The sequence below is a fragment of the Apteryx rowi genome, unplaced genomic scaffold (genome assembly GCF_003343035.1).
Source record: "Apteryx rowi isolate R43461 unplaced genomic scaffold, aptRow1 scaffold_309, whole genome shotgun sequence".
NCBI lineage: Eukaryota > Metazoa > Chordata > Aves > Apterygiformes > Apterygidae > Apteryx > Apteryx rowi.
Window position 1 is genome coordinate 114,402 of NW_020449519.1, and position 23,245 is coordinate 137,646.

Consider the following 23,245-nt stretch of genomic DNA (forward strand, 5'->3'; position numbering starts at 1 on the left):
GAAGTCTATCCAGGAAGCACTGTAAGCATTTTGCCTGAATATTTCATTTGCAGTTAGGGAAGTCTCCTTTAAAAAAGAGCATTCTTTGGGCACTGTGCTCAGATGGCCTAAGTTCTTCCTAAGGCCTTGCCTCCTGCTTTCCAGTGCCCACCTGATAGCTTCTAGAAGAATCAAGCCAACAAGACCAGGCATTTATATACAAATCAGGCCCTCTGAATATGGCCACACATGCTCCTCTGTGTATCCTCGCTTTGCTGCTGTTGATAACAATAAAGTGTGGAATTAGCCTGTGAGTCTCACCTTGCACTGGGAGGCTGCAGTTACCATCTCTGCTGGAAATCTTCAGACCACTAAGCTGAGGAGTGTGAATTACTTTGCTAATAGTCTTATTCAAAACTGACTATGATGAATAGCTTATTAGAGAATCTTATTGGACTAAGAGGTCTCTGGAGTATAGTCATTGGCAGCCAGCTGGGACACAGAACTGATACACAAAATCATGCCACAGAGACTTTCAGAGATGTCTAATATCTTTGACTGAAGAAGGAGCAATGAACGGGGGAAGGTGGTGATGAATTGTATAGCATGGCTGGATTATATAGGAGTTTCATCTTAGACTGTGGAACAGTGGTGCTGCCTGATGAAGGGAAGGCAGTTGTGGAGAGCAGCTTTATTTAACACATTGCAGTCCAACAAGGAAAGTTTCAGAGAAGGTTGCCTGGGTGTTCTTGCTGGATGCATAGCTTAAGCCAAGCAGATATCATAAGAAGTGTTTTTTTGATAGAAACACACACATTAAACAAAAAAGAAATGATCCTTTTTTCTTCTTTTTAACTGTGTTAAATGTAAGATGCTGTGTTTCAGCCACAAAGTTTTGACTTTGTGTGAATCTTATTACTCATGCTGACCAGCATTTGTGTTAGTGCAAGATTGAGACAAGAGCAATGTGGAAGAGAACGTGGCTCAAGGATATCTTGTGCATTCCGAGATTTTCCCTCTACACTTTCTTTTGCAGAATCAGTGGTCTTACTCCCCTTTCCCACCATATTGTTATCCTTCTGTTTTAACCAGGCAAAGATGCTAACCCACAGGAGAGAAAGGCAGCCATGAAGAATGCTGAAGAATTCATACAGCAGATGAATTATCCTACCAACACACAGGTGTGTTCTATTTATGAGATGATACCAGAAAAGAATAAGCTCTGTTAAAGGCTTTGTTTTTAAATCAGTGAAAATATTTTTAAGAATTTATAAGAAGCAATGTTTCACTAACACATAATTCAGAAAAGTTTGGTTTGTTCAGGTAGTTCAAAGACTGGGAAAGTGTAGAAAAGATCAAATGGTTGGACAAATCAATAACATACACATTATTTTTCATTCATTTAAATTAAGACTCTCTGTCTCTTGCTCCCAAATCAGTTCAAAAACTTCACTTTTCATATTACCAAATCCATGAACCATCCCATACATAGAATCCCCCAGCTAAGCAGATCATAGCTCTCTCCTAGCATGGTCTCTTGTGCCAAAGATGTATCTGGTATCACTAATCTTCTTTTCAGAGACCTTCTCTGGAAGAAGTAGGTTGTGTGTTATGCTTTGGAAAGAGGCAGACCCAGATTAGACTGTGCCTGGACAGGATACTGCTACGTAGCTGCAAGTCTCTGTGACCAGATAGTTGTACTGTCTCATTGCTCCTTGCAAGAACAGGAAGTTTTTGTAATAATCCAGGCCCAGCCAATTAAAGGCTTTATTTCTAAGTAGCTTAGAAGCAGAAAAATGGCCAGTAGACAGAGATACCAAATGATGTATTTCTCTCTGTTGAGTAGTCAATGTGTTACTTGCTTCACGCAAAGTACAGCCTCTTTGGCTATTTCCAGATAGACAGGCCTGCCGTGCTTTAACCTACAGGTGACGTAAACTGACTGCAAAAATTATGTCATTTGACAGGCTCTCTGAATTACAAACAACTTACAAAATAAACCATCAACCATCCAGAACACTCCATTCTTTGACATTTTAGTTCAAGCAACTGTCAGTTTTGTTTTCCTTCTATTTCATGTGTCTTCTTTCATTTCAGATTCAAGTGCTTCCAGAAGGAGGTGAAACACCAATCTTCAAACAGTTTTTCAAAGACTGGAAGGATAAAGATCAAAGTGATGGCTTTGGAAAAGTTTATGTCACAGAGAAAGTGGCTAAAATTGAGCAGATTGAATTTGATGCTACCAAGTTACATGAGTCTCCACAGATGGCTGCCAAACATAATATGGTAGATGATGGTTCAGGGAAAGTAGAGGTAATTTTTGTATTGTATTAAATTGTAATCCACCTGTAATTTCTTCTGTTTTGCAATTTAAACTGTTGTGTGCTGTTGCTCCTACCATCAAAAAAGCTACTTTTAAGAGGAAAGGGAATCTCTTTGTCTGCTGGGTCATGTTATTTTGTGAAATGTTCTGATGCTCATGAATGATGGTGTAAGTCATCAGTACAAATCAAAGATCAGAAATAATTCCCCTTTTAAGTAACACATTTTAAAGAAATACTTTAAAGGAACGCTTCTACCTCACATCAGGTTGAAATCTGGAATGGTAAAACTTGCCCCTGGAGCTAGAAACTCATTTTGGATCTTTCTGTCCCTCATGTATCTATCATATCTGCTTTCTAGAGGAACTCTGTCTCTAGTGGGTCTCTCAGCTAGCCTGGATTTGGAGGGAAAAAGATGTGTAGCATCACATGTAGCATGTGATTCCATCCATGACTGCACAGTTCTAAATCTATCACTATCCCATTGCAGCAATGTCTTTGGACTACACGGGTCAGACTGGCATTGCACCAGCACAGCCTGCTCAGGACAGATCGGTCTGCATGTTGGGAGGGCAGAAGTGAGAGGAGGGACCAATACCTACATACATTGGCATACCCTCTGGGACTCTAACTTGATGTTTCAGCTGGTACCTAGACTTGACCACAGCAGCTGAGATCTGGAGCATTCTTTTTATATAATTTTAGCAGTGTGTTTTTGGAGAGCAGATGGTAACTGAACTGGGCTGTACTGCATCAGATAGGAAGAAATCTGCAGATTGGTGTGTTATCTGTCAGTGGTGTACCTTTCCCATATGATATGAAAGTTCTATGATGAATCATAATGTTGTGCCATTCACGTCATAATATCATCTTAAGATATTAAGAAAGGAAGTTGAATGTGGCATTATGAGATGGTCATGTGGCATGAAAACATCAAGACAAAGAAAAGTGTTCTGCAGTGGCTTGTTAATGATCACATTCAGTCAGAGGGTGTAGGGTGTATCCACCTACTTCATGAAGTATGGTTTTATTCCATAACATTTCAGAACAAAACCAAATGTTGTTCAAGGGACAACACAGTAAATTGCTTCTTTAAGAGTCTCAGGATGAAGTTCAGCATTTTCTAGTGATTTCTTTGTTTTTCTAGATCTGGCGCGTGGAAGATGCCGGCAGAGTTCCTGTGGAGCCTGAGACATATGGGCAGTTCTATGGGGGTGACTGCTACATTATCCTCTATACTTACCCTAAAGGGCAGATCATCTACACATGGTATGTTTGGTCTCCTTTGCACAGATCTCCAGCATGTGGATATTATTCTATGCTGATTTTATGTCCCATAGAAAACAACAGAATCATGTGTAAATGCAAGATTAGATTTACTATGTGGGCTTTTTGTTGTTTTTTTTTTTCTCTATAAGCCCTGGATCATTCTGAAACTGTTTTTAAACATTGTTTTTTTCCTTGTCAATCTCAGGCAAGGAGCTCAGACTACAAAAGATGAACTGACTGCATCTGCGTTTCTGACTGTTCAGCTTGATCAGTTATTGAATGGTCAGGCCGTGCAGGTTAGTATCTTTTGGATGAAGTTCAAGAAATATAGGATATGATATAGATGCAAAAGTAATGGGAATTGAAAGGAGGAGGTAGTTTTTGAATATTGGGAGTATCAGCTGCTCATGGCAATTCCTGCGCATGCATTTGCCATGCAGTAAGACATTTAACTTTCTTTCATCAGTGAGCAAACTACCTGAAATTACTCACATATTACCACAGATTAATGGCATGGAAGTTAACATGGAGCACTGTAAATTTACCTCCTAGCTCACCTTGTGCAGGTGCCCATACTATTAAATTTTCTTAGAAAATGGTATCCAGTCTTTAAGCACGCCACACCACTTAGCTTAATTGCAGAAAATGGATGTATCTGTTTTGTTAAAAGAAAAAGCACACAAACTTGTGTTCGCACAATCTTCCCACCCATTTATGAGGTAAAACCAAACTGCCTGTTATTGGACTTCACTTGGAAAAAAAATAATTTATTTTCTGCAGCTATTGTCTTTTCTTCATACAGCTAGTACTGTATTCTCCTCATATTTACCTTAAAATGCCTTTCTTACTTGTAGGCAGTAATCTTTGAAAACCAAAAATTACTTTCCAAAGCACCCTGTATATATTTACAACCTTAACCAGGCAATTCTATATTTTCCTTAGCTATTATTATTAATAATCTTCACCATTATTTTTCTCACATATTAATGCAGACTAACTTCAAGGTACATTTTAGGATTTGCCTAACTTGCTAGCCTTTTCTCTTTGGAAGACTTGTCCCAGTTTTGATCAAATTAATAAAAACTTGTTCATAGCCCTTTGTGAAAGGGTTTGTCTTCTATGCCTCTTAGTCTTCCCACTTGCCACAGTAGAGGTTGTTTTATGTCAGAAAAAAAATCCTTTATAAAGTCAAGGAATTTTTCCTTTTTCCTTACCCCTGAAGCATGGTCATATGTTGCATGTGTGCAGACTATTTGGGTAACTGGCCAAATCCAGATGTCTACAGAAGCGTGTATCAAGCTAAGCACCATGGGCTTCTTTTGTCAACAGAGATTTCCCACGTGAATCATCCTATTTGAATGCAGCTGTCTAAAAGAACACAGATATTTCACGTTCTAAAACTGCCTTTCTTTTCTTTCTACTGTCTATAAATTGGGGTTTTAGTCCTTCCTAACTTTACAGAGGCTGCATATAATTAGTGGAGACTGAAGGATAAGAACCTCCTGAGAGCAATTCACTCTAAACCAGGTGTCTGATGGGGGAATAGCCCTGTATGAGCTCCTCTGTCTCTACCCCTTTTGATTATGTAAGAAGCGGAAATGATTAGCCTCGGCAAGCCTGACTTTTAGATAGCAAAATGGAGAGAAATGAAAGCCACATGACATGCCAGAAAAGGAGAACCCACCAGAATTGTGCCTTAGGGTCTGTTCTGTCCCTTGTGTTTTCCCATCCCATAGCCCGTTCACCTCCAAGAAAGCAGGACACATATCCTTACTTTCAGAAACATGGTGCACAAGGAAAGACATGACATTGGCATCTAAAATGTGTGACTAGATAAGAGATCCAAGGCATAGCTAGTCCTAGTGTGACTATGATGTGTGCTCTCTTTTGATCACTAACAAGGATTGATGGGTAGGTGGAGAGGTGGGAGGTCTTTTCTTTTCACAGAAGGGCTAGAGCTGGAAGATGACTAGGGAGAGGAGATTTTATAGGCAGTAGGAAAGAATTCTTTGCTTCTTATTCCTTAATTATCAAAGTAATGGCTTTCCCCATCCACCAAGATACACTTAATTTAGATGGCAGACCATCTTGTAACTATTAATCAGTTATTGATTATTGAAATTATATTAAGGAAGGAGTAGAATACTTCCAGCTAATTATTTTGTGAAATATTCACCAAATCACAGAATAGTTGGGGTTTGAAGGGACCTCTGGAGATCTGGTCCAACCCCCCCTACTCAAGCAGGGTCACCTAGAGCACATTGCCCAGGACCGTGTCCAGTTGGGTTTTGAATATTTCCAAAGATGGAGATTCCACAACCTCTCTGGGCAACCTGTTTCTGTGTTCAACCACTCTCTCAGTGAAAGTGTTTTCTTATGTTCAGATGGAACTTCCTGTGTTTCAATTTGTGCCCATTGCCTCTCATTCTGTCACTGGGCACCAATGAGAAGAGTCTGGCTCTGTCTTCTTTATTCTCCCCCATCAGATATTTATTCCCATTGATAAGATTCCCCCTGAGCCTTCTCTTCTCCAGGCTGAACAGTCCCAGCTCTCTCAGCCTTTCCTCATATGAGAGATGCTCCAGTCCCTTCATCATCTTTGTGGACCTTTGCTGGATTTGCTCCAGCCAATCCATGTCTTTCTTGTACTGGGAGGCCAGACCTGGACCCACTGCAGATGTGTCCTCACCAGTGCTGAGGAGATGGGAAGTATCACTTCCCTTGCCCTCCTAGCAACATTCTTCCTAATGCAGTCCAGGATACCATTGGCCTGTGCCACAGGGGTGCACGGCTGACCCATGTTCAACTTGTCCACCAGGACCCCCAGGTCCTTTGCTGCAAAGCTGCTCTCCAGCTGGTTGGCCTTTACTGGTGCTTGGGGTTGTTCCTCCCCAAGTGCAGGACTCTGAACTTCCTTTTGACGAACTTCATGAGGTTCCTCTCTGCCCATTTCTCCAGCCTATTGAGGTCTCTCTGAATAGCAGTACAGCAACCATCTGGTATATCTGCCACTCCTCCCAGTTTTGTATCATTTTCAAACTTGCTGAGGGTGCATTCTGTCCCATCACCCAGGTATTAATGAAGATGCTAAACAGTCCTGGACCCAGTATCAACTCCTGGGGGACACCACAAGTGACAGGTGTCCAGCTGGACTTTGTGTTGCTGATCACCTCCCTTTGAGCCCAGCAGTTCAGCCAGTTTTCTGTCCATCTCACTGATCACTATCTAGCCTGTACTTCATCAGCTTGTCTGTGAGGTTGTTATGAGAGACAGTGTCAAAAGCATTACTAAAGCCAAGGTAAACAACATCTACATCTCTCCCCTCATCCCCTAAGCTAGTCATCTTATCATATAAGGCTATCAGATTGCTTAAGCACAATTTCACCTCCATAAATCCACGCTGACTACTGCCAATGACTTTCTCATCCCCCATGTGTTTGGAAATGGTTTCCAGGATTACTTGCTCCATTACCTTCCCAGGGATTGAGGTGAGGCTGACCAGCCTGTAGTTCCCTGGATCCTCCTTCTTGCTCTTCTTGAAGATAGGGGTGACATATTCTCTCTTCCAGTCCTCAGGAACCTCTCCTGACCACCGCAACCTTTCAAAGATAATTGAGAGTGGCCTCTCAATGCCATCAGCCAGCTGCCTCAGCAGTTGTGGGTGCATCCTACCAGGGCCTATGGACTTGTGTATGTCCATTCCTAAAAAATTTTCTATATTTGGACAGAGTTGAGCACAATATGGTCCTGCCTCATACCTAAGGCCAATACTAACACTACAGTAATAATAATATTACTACTAACAGCTGTAATAATAATACACTTAAAATGTTTTATTAAACCTGAAGGAGATCCATCTCACTGCAATGGACATACTTAAAAATATTCTTTTAATCTGAAATGAAGTTAAACAAATACATATATATATATATGTATATATATATATGTATATATGCATATTATGTGAATTTATATGCCTATACATGAATACTTAGAATGTATTACCTGTACTTAACATCTGGATTACCCTTCTTTAAATGGTTTAAAATATACTAATTTATTTAATCACTAGATGGCACTACAGTACAAATTACTATAAAAAAGTTTCAATATTTGTTTTGCAGAAAGATGTTCCCCTCAGTATTTTCTTCCCTGTATTAGATTTTTTTTTCTTTTGCATTTGTAAAATCCTGCTTCAATTTGGCATGTACAAGTGTACATGTTCTAGGGTATCCTTATCAGGTGATTTTATCAGCATATGCAGCTTTTGCTGCCCAGCACAAACATCATATTTCCCAGTCATCCTCAGCTGCACAGCTTTCCAGTGCAACACATGCACTCTTGCCAGCACCTCTGAGAGCCGATGTGTCAGGCTCCCGAGCTGGAGCGGCCTTGCCTTGGCTCTCATCCTGCCAGAAGGCACTGCTGAGTAGTGTGAGGCTTTTCAACTGCTGCTGGGTAGTGACACTGGGCTGGGGTTGGGATCATCAAGCCCTCTTTTAGTGGATAAGCAACATGCCTCTTTCCCCTTTTTTCCATTTCCTTCTGGGAGCAACACTTAGGAGGAGCTAAGAGAAGGCCAGGAGTCTCAGCCCTCAGTCTTGGCTGGTGCAGTGGGGCCAAAGGAATCCAAGTTGCTGGGGAGCTGGGTGGGAGCGAGAGCTCTTTGGTACACGTGGGAGATTACACTCACACCCAGAGGCTCTGCAGTCTCTGGCTTAGTTCAGCAGACCTGTTAGTGGCCAGATGCTGCCAGCTAACCTACGTGTTTTGCACGTAAAGCAGAGTGAGTAGGACACCTCAAAGGAATACATGCTTTCTTCCTGCAGGGGTACTTTCCCTGGCATTCCTGGTAGGCAGTTTCCCATTTCCTTCCTTTCCCTTTTTTCCTCAGTTTTTCCCTTCTGTCCTTCTTCGTTTTTCCTTCATCTCATGCACAATGTAAGTCACTTTTCTTTGTATATAGCAAGTGGAAGTTGAATAGAAAAAGACTGTATACAATTTAGCCTTTAGCTGCCACCTTTTTGTTTTCTTCAGAATGAAAAAATAGAGGATACTGTTATAAGGGAAAAATAAATAGATATATACAACTTTTATAGTAAATTAACCTGAAAATAGCAATTCTTCATAGTTCAATGTTCTTTGAAATTGCATTAATGTCTTTTGTATCTGTAACGGAAGTTCATTTTTGTCATCCGTGTTATACACTGCAAGATAGATTTATGCTCATCTTTTTCATCCTCTTGCAGATAAATACACACAAAAATAATGAATGTGATGAATAACCATTCTCTCCTGCTTAAATACTGAGCTCCTGAACTTCCAAACTAGTTTTTCAGGGGAATTAAGTGACTCTATAAAACTCCATGAAATGACAGTTCTTTTGAAAAAGAAGAATTTTCTTATTACAGCAGATAGCAGCCATTTTAATCAGCGAAACATTATGTTACAAGTCTGAATGATGTCTTTGTGTTAGCATGATTGACAAAAAATCTCAGAAATGCTATAACTTTAATGTCTCTGGAACTGTATTCTTAAATTTTCTCATTTTGCCACTTCTAATTCTTGCTAACATACTTACTATTATTGGCTAACACTCCCTATGCTATTCAGTGAAGACCAAAAATAATTTCCACAGTCCTTTTTGTTTCTTGAATTGCATTTCTTCACGCATATGCAGATCCGAGTCAGCCAAGGCAAAGAGCCTGCACATTTATTGAGCTTGTTCAAAAATAAACCACTCATTATCTACAAGGATGGGACATCAAAGAAGGAAGGTCAGAAACCTGCTCCCCCAACACGACTCTTCCAAATCCGCAGGAACCTGACATCCACTACCAGAATTGTGGAGGTAAGGACAAATATTCCCTTGGATAATGGTATAGCTGCCCCTAAACCTTCTTCCCCTCCAATTAATCCTTTCAGGTAGTCAACATCTGGTAGGAACACAGAATTCCATGTCAAATCAACTGCTCTGTATGACTAGCCTATCTAATAAAGTCAAAGTGAATATGCCATAGCTGACTACAGCCAATCTACATGTTCCAGAGAAAACTGTTAGAAAATGCTTAGTGGATAATCAGCTGACAATGAATGGACAAAAAATCAGCGACCCTTATGGGACAGTCATTCCTACTTCCAGATAGTCCCAAGTTTTTTCCTTCCAGTCAGTTCCCTGGTTAAATTTCTACTTCATAACAGTATAAATCTAGGGACAAGCTGCAAAAAAAGCACGGCCAATTAATATCTATCTACATATTTTATATAAGCATGCAAAATATAGATCACATTATCTGAAAATATGAAGAATAAAATAATCTCATTCTTGATCTAGGTTGATGTTGATGCAATGTCACTGAACTCCAATGATGTCTTTGTTCTGAAACTGCCAAACAACTCTGGCTACACCTGGGTAGGAAAAGGAGCAAACAAAGAAGAGGAACAAGATGCTCAATACATTGCCAGTGTTCTTAAATGCCAGGCTGCTAAGATTATTGAAGGCCAGGAACCGGGTTAGTATGAGGCCACGTGCTTGCTAACAGGCAGCTGAGAATACACAGTGCTCTATGGAAATGAGGCTTAAATGTTTTTTTATAGTCTTGTACTTTGTAGGCAGAACTATATGCTCACTCTTTCCCTTTGAAAATCTAACCTGAGATTTTACTGTGAAGATCTGTCCAGAACTGGCTGATGCACAAACAGTGCAATCCCCTGGAAGTCTGTAGGGCTGTAGCAGGAACTGCAGTGGAATGTGGTCTTTTTTTCAATGCTGAGAGACTAGAAGGGGAGCAAGCATTGCTCTAGGTCCACATGTGATATCTGTATTGTTATTGACAAACTGCAGGAAGAACTGTAAGAAAATGCACTCATCTTTGAGACAGCAAAGAAGTCCTTGTTTGCGGGATTCTTGGAATAGTGTCTAACAAGCTAAAACATAAAATGTGAAAGCCACTGCTGAATAAATTATGTATTGTGTATTTCAGAGGAATTCTGGAAAACACTTGGAGGTAAAAAAACATATCAGACTTCATCACAACTCTTGACAAAGACTGAAGATCATCCACCTCGTCTGTATGGCTGTTCTAATAAGACTGGCAGATTTATTGTAAGTATACATAATGGATACTTTCCCTTCTGTTTAATTATACAGTTTCCAGTATATTTCAGCTTGGGAATCAACAGACATTAAATGATTTTGGGGATCTGGCTTTTCTTTGTGTAGTTAGCAGTGCTTGGCAAGAGCTAGATAGTTAAGGTTTGGTACTCTGAAGCAATCCAAGTGTAAAGAACAGACAGAAGAATAGATACTGGAAATGTTAGCAGGGAAAGTCTGTTCCAGCATGGGACTAGAGGCTTGCAGATGCAAAAAGACAAGGCCCTTTCCCAGTCAAAAACAATTGCATTCTTGCAGAGCATTGCCAGACTATCATTTCCCTGAGAAAGTGCAGGTCAATGCCTTGCTCCCTACATATTCGATAGTGGTAGTGAGGAAAAGAAATGTCTCCTGAGACCTCGCCAGAAATCCCTAGCAGCCTGAAATTTTCCATAGAGATTTAAGGCCAGTAATTATGCCTCCAAGGTATTGGCCTGTGATCAAGGAGGTAGGAAGACTTATTTCCTTAGCAGAAATACTCAGAGCTGCCTGAGTGAATCAGGCTTAATTGCTTACTGCGCTTGGAAAGGCAGGACTGTGACACTGTTTGGCAAGGATGCCCTAGTCCTTAGGTAAGGAACATAGCTGGCTACGATCTCTGCAGTTTCCTTAAGGAACAGCCTATTCATTTGGAGAAGGATAAAACAAACAGGATCCTTTAATAAGGACTTTAAAATCTTATGAGAGTAGTAGAAAAGTGTATTCCTCTAGCAAGCTTCTAAAACACTCCCGTAAAATACAATAATAGGAACCAGCTTCTCTGTAATAGTCTGCTGGGAGTTATGGACTGTTTGGTTTTTGTTTCAAATTCCCTCCAAATTCTGTGAAATCCCCTGTCTCCTGTAGGATCTCCCTAGTAACAGAACCATCACAGTTAGGGCTCAGCTGAAGAATAGGCAGGTCAGATCACTCTGAGCTTCTGGCCACCATAACAAGGCCAGGGGAGTGGGGAAAGGAACACATCTTTTGTACCATCTGCTTACAGGCCCTTTAGCGCTCCCGTATGACCAAGCATAGCCCAACCCTTGAATCCACTTTAAAGGTAGCAGGCTGACCACTAGCTAAATTATTATCTCTCTTGCTGATACAGAAGAAGATTAAACTGCTTTTCTACTTAACTGTAAATGACTGGAATAAGTTAGCAATTTGCCTTTCCTTTGGGGACCAATCCTCAATGGCTTAGTCAAGTAGAATGTCCCATTTTCAAGTCAATGGAAGGTTTGCTTGGATACATATTTCACCCCTGAGCTCATCCACTGCAAATATAAGCAGTTTCTTTTCCTTATTAATGAATCTAAGTTGCATGAATATACCAGCTTTAAGATTGATTTAGTTTGGTGCAAGTCACTCTATGGAAATTTCCCTGTCCCTTCGGGCAGCCCTTAGTCCCAATTTACAACAGTCACAATTACAATATAAACCTATGCCTCTCCTGAGGATATCCCATCAACTCTGACAAACTGAGAGCTGATTTTATAGGACATGCAGTTAGGTGATTTGTTTCCTCTCAGTGTAATATTCTTCACACATTCATCAAATCAATTTGGGGCTTGACCCTATAGGAGCAAAAAGAATTGCATGGCACTTTCTAGACTTAACCCTTTAAAAAAAATCTTTGCTCTTTCCAAAATCAGAATATCTTGACAGATTATAAAAAAAAAAAATGTGACATCCCTTTTAGATTGAGGAAGTCCCAGGAGAATTCACTCAGGATGATTTGGCTGAAGATGATGTCATGTTGCTGGATGCTTGGGAGCAGGTAAGCTCTGTACTTTACCATTGCTTTTTGTGGTAATAAGAAGAATTTATTCTTAACAGTCACCTAAAATGTAAGACGGCAGGAAAAAGTCATGTTTGTGAGAATGGAAGAGGTCTTGTTTTCTTTAAATTATATCAGAGGGAGCTATATTTTCTCTTGTGCTATATGATGTGCTAGTGCGAACATACACGATTGAATTTCCAACCATAATGTGAGATCACAGCAGGCACTTCCCATTAAAACCAAAGAAGGCTGCAAGAGTATAAGCCCCATCAGTGTTCTGAGAAGCTCACAATAATGTTCTGACTTTATCAGTAAAATTTATTAATTTTCAAAAAGAAAGTTATTTTGCAAATGCTATTCAGAAGCCATAAAATCAATGTAGCAGCATCTAGGAAAAAAACTTACCAGAGGAGGGGCCAAATACTGGACCCTTACTGTGATTTCTTCAGAAGACCCGAGTGGAGGATGACAGAAATCGTCTCCATCATTTTCCCAGGTTCACTGAAAATTGAAAATGTTGAGAGCTTTTCAGATGACAGGAGACTTACTGGGAGTGTGGAGAGTATGTCTGTTCCTAACAGTATAATCCTTTTCCCATTTCTCCACCTGTTGGAGTGAAAGGGGGAGAAGGCCATGGCTCCCATGTTTTGCTTGTCTTCTTTAGCCTAAGGAAAAAAGGCTGAGATTTCTGGAAATGAAAAGGAATGTCCAAGTCCATGTGCGAAAGAGAGAAGGGGGAAGGTCATATTAAGAGATGTGCAGAAGTGGTTGGGACATTCTGGCTCAGGATGAAAGGAGCCCCGGAAACGTTGCTGATTTCCAAAAGGATTCTTGAAAGAAAAAAATGTGGGGATTGCTGATTTAGACTCTGGATGTTGGGTTGTTCAGTGGGGAATGTAGCAGTTACCCTGGGTAGCACCTGCCACAGTGCACAAGTGTTAATGTCTACGCAGAATTTAAACCAGGGACAGCTCCTTTTCTGCATTTTTACCTGCACCTAAAGAGTAATTTGCTTGCCAATTTGTAAAAGACATCCATGGAAAAGGTAACTAGAGTTCCTTTCATCAGAATGCTTAAAGTCAGGCCTTCCAGTGTCAAGAGAGGAGTGAGATTTCTGAGTATAGAACTAGAGCAAGGGAAAAGAAATAAAGGTGGTATATGAGAGCTGTGTATCTCTTTTCATAGAGCATGTTCTTTCTCCTAATGGAATCAACTATTTTGGATTTTACCTGCTGTACATAAAATCCTTATGACAATTTATTTGTAGGTTTTCGTCTGGATTGGGAAAGATGCTAATGAAACTGAGCGACAGGAATCTGTTAAATCTGGTAAGAAAATCAATTTGACATAATTCTGAGTGAAGTAGCATCAATAGTACTTAAATGAATGAAAAAGATGATATAGAAAAAAATAATTATGTTTACAGTGCTGTTTAAAGGGGTTATTGAGCTTATTAGGATTTAACCCTACAGAATATTATTTTCTCCTTTAAATGTGATTTAAAACTCATTCTATGTTTCTTATCTGCAAGTTTATGAAGAGTAAAATTAATCTACATAGCATTACTAGGCTGCAGGGCTTTTTAGAGAGTATATAGGAGAGCTCCATGAAAAGAACCTTCACTGAAAAAGAGCAGGAATTTCAAATGGAGATATTTACTGAGTTGTACCCTACACTAATGTTTATAGTCAAAGGAATGCTGACAAATCTTCAAGTCCTTACATTGCTACCCTTTACTTAGCTAAATTTGGAAGAAGAAATTTCTATCCCAGAACAAACCAAGACAACTTATTTGGAATGCACCTCTTTGAAAAAATCATGTGTCAGCTCAGGTGTGATTGCACAAAGCTGAATTGTCATGACAAAGTTCCTGCTAAAAACGCTTGCAGACATTTCCCCAGTACAACTAAGGTTACCCAGTCCCTTTTCTGATATGTGCTGACATCACATTGCGATGTTGAGGGAAACGATACTGAATGCAGCTGTGAGGGTCTCACATAGGAGAAATGGGAACAAAGCTTGTGCATTTGCACAGCACCAGCAAATGCCTTCTCCTGCTCCAGAGCCAAAGCACTGGTCTGTGGGAAGGAAATGATTAGAGTAATGATCACTCTGTTTTAATCTTGTGAAAATTCTTTCACTGGCAGCTGGGAGAAATCAGCAATTACTTGATCATTTCATCGCCTCTGAAATAATTTAATTGAATACTTTATTATAATAGCCCTGGGTTCATTTACTAGGCTTTTGATGTATGTTTTATACCAAAGGAATGAACTAATATTTTACATGTTTTATTTCCTCTTTCTCTTTAGCCAAGCGCTATATTGAAACAGATCCTTCTGGAAGAGATAAGGGGACCCCCATTGTTACTGTGAAGCAAGGATATGAACCCCCTACGTTCACAGGCTGGTTCCTGGCCTGGGATTCGAATAAATGGAAAAATTGATCTATCCAAGAATGCCTCAGCTTCAAGCCAAAGAATGATCAGAGCACAGCTAGTTTCTAGTATTTTTAAGCATAAGTTTATGCAACACTATGATGCATCTGTTGTTACTCTTTCTCCAGCTTTGATATATTTCTATGAATAACCTGGAAATTCTCCGTACTGGGAAGGCTAAATGCTAATGATAAACCTGTCAAATGGGGTGGGTGGGCCTTTTCATGTAGTAAATATGCAAAGCACTACCAATACTTTGGTTAATTTATGACTTCTTCAAACAAATACTGTAGATCAGTTCATTTTAATTTTTATGTGCTAAATTGGAACAAAGCATGCCTTCATTTAAAAATCCGAACCAATGCCAAAGAAATTACTTCAGATTAAGGTCAGCATACTTTTGCACAGAATTTGGCCCAATAAAGTACTAGTTCTACATTTGCTGCAAGGGCAGGACTTAATACGCCAAAATATTCATGCTCACTTACATAAAATTTCAAAGGATGCTTGATCCAGAGTGAGAGCTTTGTCTTGCAGGGGGCAAATATGGGGTGGGTATTTTGACAAAGCTATGTTTGTCATGTTTGTTTGCTATACTTGGTCTAGTAAGTAGATGCATTTTGAGCTTAGGACTGTATGATTGCAAGAATATGATGTCAACAAAGGCTTTTGCGAGGGACTGCAGTAACGGTTTTCTTTAGATCTTTAGATTCTTTAGATTTCTCAGTGTGAACGAGCCTCCAGTTCCAGGCCTCTTAACCGCGGCTTTTAAACATATACTAATCCACTACTGCTTTTAAAGGGTAGCAGAAGTAACACCTCTTAAAATACTTACTCTGCCTTCCCTGGATTGCAATGAAGCTATACTTTGTCTTGGTTGCCTTACTCGGCAGTGCTCAGTTCTTTTCCAGTGTATAATTGCTCACATTGTCAGGTACAGGATGTGTTTCTACTCATTTTCTATACAGGTCTTGGACATATATCAAGAACCTCAACCCCTTTCTGTTTCAGTAGCATTCCACATCCTGGGAATCTGGAATCTGAGTACGCACCATAGAATATTGCCCTCTCTTTCTCTCAGACACATTTATTTTGGATTATTTTTATTCTGGTGAATCTAAGAGTAGACTTTCAAAGTATTTTTTTATTGTAGTTTAGCCACACAAGTCTCCTTAAGGGCAGTGGGAAAAATTCTGCTTTGAATCTTTAACATTGCTTTGAACACTTATCCCATAATGCTTGTTTTAGAAAACAATTTGTACAGCTGTCAATCATGTTAATGTGGCTTTTTAATTAAGGCATTTTAATTTTTTTTGGTACTTCTAAGTTAATTTGGAAAATGAAATTTTAGACATTTTTGTATTTTGTTAAACTGATTAATTGTGATTTTGAATCTGAGCAATGCAAAAGGTGAATTTAGCCTGAGCTTATAATCAAAATCATTGAAAAAAAGAATTGAGACTCTAATAGATTAATTCTGGAAGTTTGTTAGCATTTGTAAACATTTTTTTTTTAACTCTGCTAATATAATTGCTGTATTTGGATGTCATTTCATTTAAAATAAAATTACAAAAGTGTATTTTATATGTAGACCTTATCTTCCTACCTCCACCTATTTCTGGCATATTGTTAGTCAGTGCTTCCACTGATGTCTAGCAAAACCTGCTAAAAAAAACAGCAGATGCCTTCCTTTTTAGATGGACAATGCACTTAATATTTTACTGTGGTGCCATTTTAGCCAATAGAGACTTAACTCTTCTGAACAACTTAATGTTACAAATATGTGTGAATATCAAAGAACTGGGTGCTTGTTAGCATATAATTTCATCTTTAAGAAAAACTAACATTGTTGTCAAACTCTTTGGCTTTATAATTTTCTGTTTGCAAAAATGATTGGCTATAGGAATGATTATTTTATAAAATAGCAGGAAATTGGTATATGTTTGTTTTAAAGGATGAGTCTTGCTTTTATTTGTGAGACTAGAAGAGATATCCTTTGCCTGCTGGAAGGAGCAGAATGAAGAACTTTTCAATCACTCAGCTAGTGCGCTCCATAGAGTCACTGAAAAAACTGTAATTATCTGATGGTATTCTTTGACATATAAATATGAATACATAATTATTTATTTTTTAAAAATAACAATTACATTAGCTCCTTAACCATATCACAACAAAATTTGCCTTCCTTGTACATAAATGTTTTAACTGTGTTCCAGAACACTGTTAGTGCTGTGGTCTTTATGGGGTTGTGTCAGCATACTCTGCAACATTGTGAAAGCCTGTTTTTAGTTCCCTTACAAAGGACAGAGAAGTTTTTGTGGTCTCCTGGCCTGGACATTTTGGTGTTACAATATATTTTCCTGGCACATTGATTACTAATGTTGAGAAGATCACTGAGAGCTCATAACTGAACAATGTTCTCAATTATATAAAACAGGCAGATGCTTCAGAAAATTAACTGGGGTAAGCAGGGCCTGTGAAGGTGTGCATAATGTTCCTTTAGGAATAAATGTATTGGGAAACCAAGCAGTGAGGCTGGAAGAACCTGAACAGCATCCAACAGCAAAGCCCAGAGACAGGGCCATTTGCTTTAACAGTAATGAACAAAATATCTTGATCAATGCTAAAAGAAAGTAACTCTCCATGTCACTCTTTAAAGGATTTCACAGGTGCTTAAAATATTAACATCAAGGCTGAATGTGGTCAGGTGATTCTAACATCACTTACCTACCAATCAACCATGCTTTATGTTGTCTGATGTCCTTACTACACTAGAAGCAGTTATAGCAACAATCCTGATTCCTAGGAGGAACCTAATACACGTTTCCCTCTGGGCTTAGATTTGTACAGAGGTGGTGCAGAATGTCCTCAATTTCTTGTAACAAGCATAGCAGCATGGCTGATTCTGCATTTAATCAGATGAAGTATGAGTAAGGCTGTAGTTCTTTGTTGGTGCCAAAGATTACTGTCTGTCCTTCCTTCCACTAATTAGGTGGTCTCCTATTGGACTTTAGGGAGAAGTTAGTTGTTGTATCAGGGAGAAGGAGATAAGAGTAGCAATGAATGTTTTATCAGCAAAGACAACAAGTAAGAAGCCCATTCCAACAATCCCCTATGTTCTTCCTAGATATTCCCAGTCAACAATAGATATCTCACACACCTTCTGATGCCAGACTCTGTCCTGTCCTAGCATTCACAGACATACTCCAGCATCTGCTACCTAAATATCCTACCTATACACTCCCTTCTTGCTCCAAGTGCTGTCCTGCACAATGTGCAGTTCTCCTTACTGCTTGAGGATAAAGGGATCTTTCTATAAGCTGAAATATGTGCAGCCAATTCTCTTTTAACGCTTTCTTTTTTTTAAATCAGTTGTTGAACTTGAAAGGCACAATCATGAGCTTTTAATGTATCCAAAGCCCCAGGTGATCTTTTTTAAGATTGTGTGAGGAAAGATAATAGAAAAATTTCCTGCATTTAAAGCAGCAGACAAGGATTCTGGTAATCTGCATTTTTTGTGGTCTGTGCAGCCTTCTGTAACCTGAGGTAAATTGCTGAACTTCTGTGCTTCTATCCTCCACCCAGTAAGTGAAGATTTTTTACATCCTTTCTCTGCTTATTTAAGCTGCACTGTCATTTACTGTATGTGTGTACAATGCCTGACCTAGTGCCTGACTTCTTGATGCTACCGTTCCATGCATACTGATCATAATCCAGACAGCTGTCACAGTTATCAGTGCCATGCTGTGTAGACTTGCTCAGAGCAAGGTTAGTAACAGGGCAGCTATGATGCTAGCAGCTCCCTGAAGACTTATCTGCACTACTCATGGTGCAGCTCCACTGATGGTAGCATCAGGGGCAGCAAAGAAAGGCCTGGAGCCACCTTGGCAGAGTAGTAAAGATTTCATGACCCAACACAGTGCCAGCGAAAATAAAATCTGCAGAGCATAGTTCAGGGTTGCTTTGTCAGATCACTCAATAATCATAATTGCATCTGTACTAGATCCATATGATTTTTTCTCCAGTTCAGGAGCAGCTGCTCTGGGGATAACAAGTGTTGGGGAAGACAAGGTTCAGCTGTGTTTACAAACCAATAGTGAAATCCTCAGGCTCCTCTTTGCTTTGACCATAGAGAGTGAGAATAGTTGCTTTTAGTTTGTCAGCTTTTCTGATCTTCTCTGCCCTCAAATTTTCCTGATACTGTTGTTAAAGTCAAAAGGCCTCTCTGCACTACTGCTCACTCTGTTTCTGGCAAGTGAGTGTGGTGTTTTCTGGGCTACTCAAGGACTGTGACTATGGATAGTTTATTGGATCTTTGTTCTGCTGCTATTGAATTATACTGGGTAACAGACATCCACTGATACGGTTTCAATTCAGAGATCTACTGCAAAATACATGAACCACGAGGAACGCTGTCTGCTGTCAACAGAAGGAAGTCTTAAGATAATTGCTGAATATCTTGTTCATTTTGAAGCTTTGGGTTTTGCATTTTAATGGTTTCTCCACTGTTGAAAAGTCTTCTGGCTACTGCTTTTGGTTTCACATAAAAGGAAGAATGGTATAGTTTAATAACAGTAAAAGCCTGGAGTTAGGGAATGCAGGGTCATTGCAAATAGTTATTGTTTTATCTGAACTCTGTTTTATCAGACATAGAACTCAGAAAGTTGTACACTTTATGTGTTGGTCTGCTGGGCCCTCAATCAGTCCTCAGCAAAGACTCAAAGATCAGTGATTTGAAGGGAGAGCAGTGTTGCTCCCCTAAAAGCCTCTATGTAGATTTGTGCTGAAATGAAAGACCGTGCAGATGTCAGTATTCCTAAACAGAAGGGCTAGGCTCTGAAGTCAAACTCAGCAGGTAAGCTCTCTAAGACTTAGCACTAAGCTTTAGCAGAGCGACCTACGGTTTCAGAGGCCTTCCATCATTGAAATAGGAGGGTGGGATGCAACCACTGTCCTCTTTGAAGCTCTCTGATGCTTCCTTTGAAGATCCAGATTGGGGTTGTATGAGCTCATGTTCTGTGTATGTATAGTATTACTCACCATTTGAGATCCAAAGACCTTATATGAAGAATTCCCTAAATAGTCCGTTTCTGCTTATAGTATGTCCATGCTTATTTTTCTCCTTACATAGAGATGTATTACTGACTTTTTTTTCCTTTTATATCCTAGCAAATTCCATAGTAGTGAGGTCTTGAAAAGAATAAGTAAATTGAAAAAAACAAAAAACAAAAAACACCTTATCTTTATAGCATCCTGCTGCCTCTTCTGCTTCCTACAATTCTACCTGGAATCTTCCTTAATCGTTCTTGTGTGTCCTATCCTGACAGAAGTGTAGAAGAACTTCAAAGATGAGAAGGCAACTGTGGAGCTCACCCTTGCAGAATACAGAATTACTGGCTGTTGCAGCATTATATACATCCACTGGAGTTAAATGACATGATTAAAACTTCAGCCAACCAGAATATTCCTGCCTAGATTTGTATATTTGCCTTTCTTTTTTTAAACTCTGTTAGAAATACAAGTTGTGCTTAATAATATGGATCACTACATGTGCCCATCAGAGCCAAAAGAGGAGAACCCCATATTCTGATAAAAAAGCTGAGATGTCAACATAAGGCATAAAAATGTATGTATTTAAAAATTAATTTTTGGCAGGTTTTTACATAACTAGAGTTTACAACTTCAGTGGCAACAGCTGTTAGTTGCCAGATTCTCTGAAAGACTTACAGTCTTTTTCAGTATTATGAAACTGGAATGTATATAATATGGTTTGTTTGAATCATATTCTCTGTGAGATGAAAGAAAAAATGGTTTTGCACAGACAGCTATGCTATATTCCTCAAAGTGAGTTTGCTGTTGTTTCTATCCAAGAATTGAAACCTAGCAGTGCAACAGAAGGGTTTCTGCCTAGCACATTGATGATCAGCTTTCAATTCAATCTTCGATTCAGCTTGTAAACTTTAGCAAACAGCAGGCTCAATCTTGCATTCATTGAAGTAATCCTGAGATTTACCCTTATCTTAAAAAGAACAGATGGTGGGCTGATAAGACTTAACAGTTCTAGAGTATAGCTGAGCAATGAGCTGAAATTACAGCTCCCCACCCATGCACTGTTTGTCTTCCCTGAAACCTTGTCCTTTTATCCTCCTCTTTTCTTTTGTTTGTTTCTTCCTTCTTTTTTAACTAACCAAAGTAAAAGCTTGTGAACTCCCTATGATAAGGGCTGTTTTCCCTTTTGCTATGTTTACATAGCACACAGAATAATAGGCTCTGATTTCTCACTAGATCTTATGAACTCTACGTATTGCAACTGAGAAGAATAATTACATATATGCCTGAAGTTCTAGACACTGCAACAAATATCCAGTACTTACAAAAGTATTGTATGCCCACTTTGTGTCCATGTAAGAGACTGAAACCTTCGTGCAGCAGTTTAGGCTAGTTGGTGAAACTCTCAATGACCCTAGGGAAAAAAAAACAAAACTCCTTTGGTTGCACTGAAACTTTGTACAGTAGTTCTTATCACCTGCAGCCAAACAACTTTGTTTAGACTTGAGGGAAATCCAGTCTAGAACACTTAGCTCTGGTTCATTTTCTGCTGACTGAAGTGCACTTTTAACACCAGGAATCAAAGCAAGGGAGTATTTGCTCTCTCCTCTCCCTCCTGTAAAGCCGATTTTTAACACCTTTGGTCCAAAAAAGAATTTATCATGCTGGTCAAAATCCAGACTTGTTCAGAGGCTGGATGCAACTGCTGTACACCTGGAAAAACTGTAGACCTGCATTGCTACTGCTATGTTAGGGAAAAGGCAAAGAAGTCTTGGCTTACAACTCCTAGTCCTCAGTAAACCCACAACTGAAAAGTCAGTAAGAAGTTTACCCTTGCTTGGAATAGCAATGAATTGGGCCATATCTCATTCTGTCCAAAAATTTGTGTTTTGAGATATTTCACTGTACCAGATGAAGTATTTTCCCCTGCATGCTTCAGATGCCTACTGACTAAGAGACAGATGCAGATCTGTCCAGTTGCAGATCTGTCCGGTGATGCAGTTTTTGAAAAATCCTACGTCTCACAACTTGGTAGGAAGTGAGGAAAGCACTGTGGAGGATGAGACTAGTGAACTGTAAACAGACACTCAATTGACTGTATCAGTTTAACCATGGTTCACAAAACACTGAGTTAATTAATCTGCTAATGCATATATTGTGCTGATTATCTTCAGGAACACTGTTAACCATTAATCACCTCATTAAAGAAATTACAACTACGCTAGAGTTCAGTTATCTGACTAAAGTTCATAATAAACTGTTGCCTCCTTAAAATAAAACAAAAACCAAACTAAAAATAGTGTATCATCCAGGGTGCCAGTAGGTCTGTCTGTCTTAAACTGTGGACCATCACCTAAGAAAAAGATGCTCTCAGAGAGCTTGAGCTTAACTACACTCCATATACTGTGTATTTGTTCTACAGATGTCCAGGAAGTATTATTAGGACCACTGGTAAATCACAGAACAGTAGTTGGAGAACATAAAATAAATCATTTGTGCTCTGTTTCACTGCCTCAGCAGTGATTTACATTAGCTGTTGTCTCTTAATACCATGCTCAAGAAGTTGTGACATTATCACTACATTACCTACAACATTACATACACCGAAGCAAAGACTTGAGATTTTTTAAAGCACATGTAATCCTTTTCTATTGCTGCTATGCCTTTTTTAAGGAGAGATGAGCAACTGAATTTCCTCTTCAAAGTGTGCACTTAACTTGATTTACACAAAGTTATTACAGACTAACAGCCTGCTCATTTTTATAGTTGACAGTGTATATTGGACGGGCATCTTCATTCAGCTGTTGCCAAAAGGGTTAGAACTCACTCAAGAGCTAGCTATGCACACAAGATACAGACGCATGTTCCTGCCCCTACCAGCTGCAGGCACTGGTGGGTCATTGCAAACTAACAGAGATGGAGTGGGGTTTTTTGGTGATCTTTGATGTGATGTATTCTCCCATAGCATGTTTCAGTGCACTATACTTTTTATGTAAACATTACATCACCTATATGCTAAGTCTTACTTTGTGAACCAAGTGCTATACACTTCTTCCTATCTTTGGATTTCCTTTTGGATATATGCAGTGCCTGAAAGGCAAAGCAAGCTTTTAAGTGAATAACTTTTGTAAGTGGATGGATTATTATGGAATAACTGGTTTAAATGAATGTTTCATCCACCCACCAACTAGCAGTTAGTGAAACATACCCATAGCATAAGACTTTATGTTTCTTTTTGGCTTGACTTTCCACAGAAATAAGATTATAGAATACTA

General features: G+C 39.3%; 1 protein-coding gene across 1 annotated transcript in view; it reads left to right on the forward strand.

Moving 5' to 3' along the window:
• SCIN (scinderin) overlaps positions 1 to 16,488 on the forward strand; it is a 57,025-nt gene extending 40,537 nt beyond the window's left edge. The window contains exons 7-16 of the mRNA XM_026070299.1: positions 1,072 to 1,160; positions 2,077 to 2,292; positions 3,448 to 3,569; positions 3,775 to 3,865; positions 9,250 to 9,420; positions 9,904 to 10,081; positions 10,553 to 10,674; positions 12,404 to 12,481; positions 13,752 to 13,812; positions 14,797 to 16,488. Coding sequence (XP_025926084.1) covers positions 1,072 to 1,160; positions 2,077 to 2,292; positions 3,448 to 3,569; positions 3,775 to 3,865; positions 9,250 to 9,420; positions 9,904 to 10,081; positions 10,553 to 10,674; positions 12,404 to 12,481; positions 13,752 to 13,812; positions 14,797 to 14,930 — 1,262 coding nt within the window. The 3' untranslated portion in view covers positions 14,931 to 16,488. The remainder of the gene's footprint in view (positions 1 to 1,071; positions 1,161 to 2,076; positions 2,293 to 3,447; positions 3,570 to 3,774; positions 3,866 to 9,249; positions 9,421 to 9,903; positions 10,082 to 10,552; positions 10,675 to 12,403; positions 12,482 to 13,751; positions 13,813 to 14,796) is intronic.
• Positions 16,489 to 23,245: the final 6,757 nt, after the last annotated feature.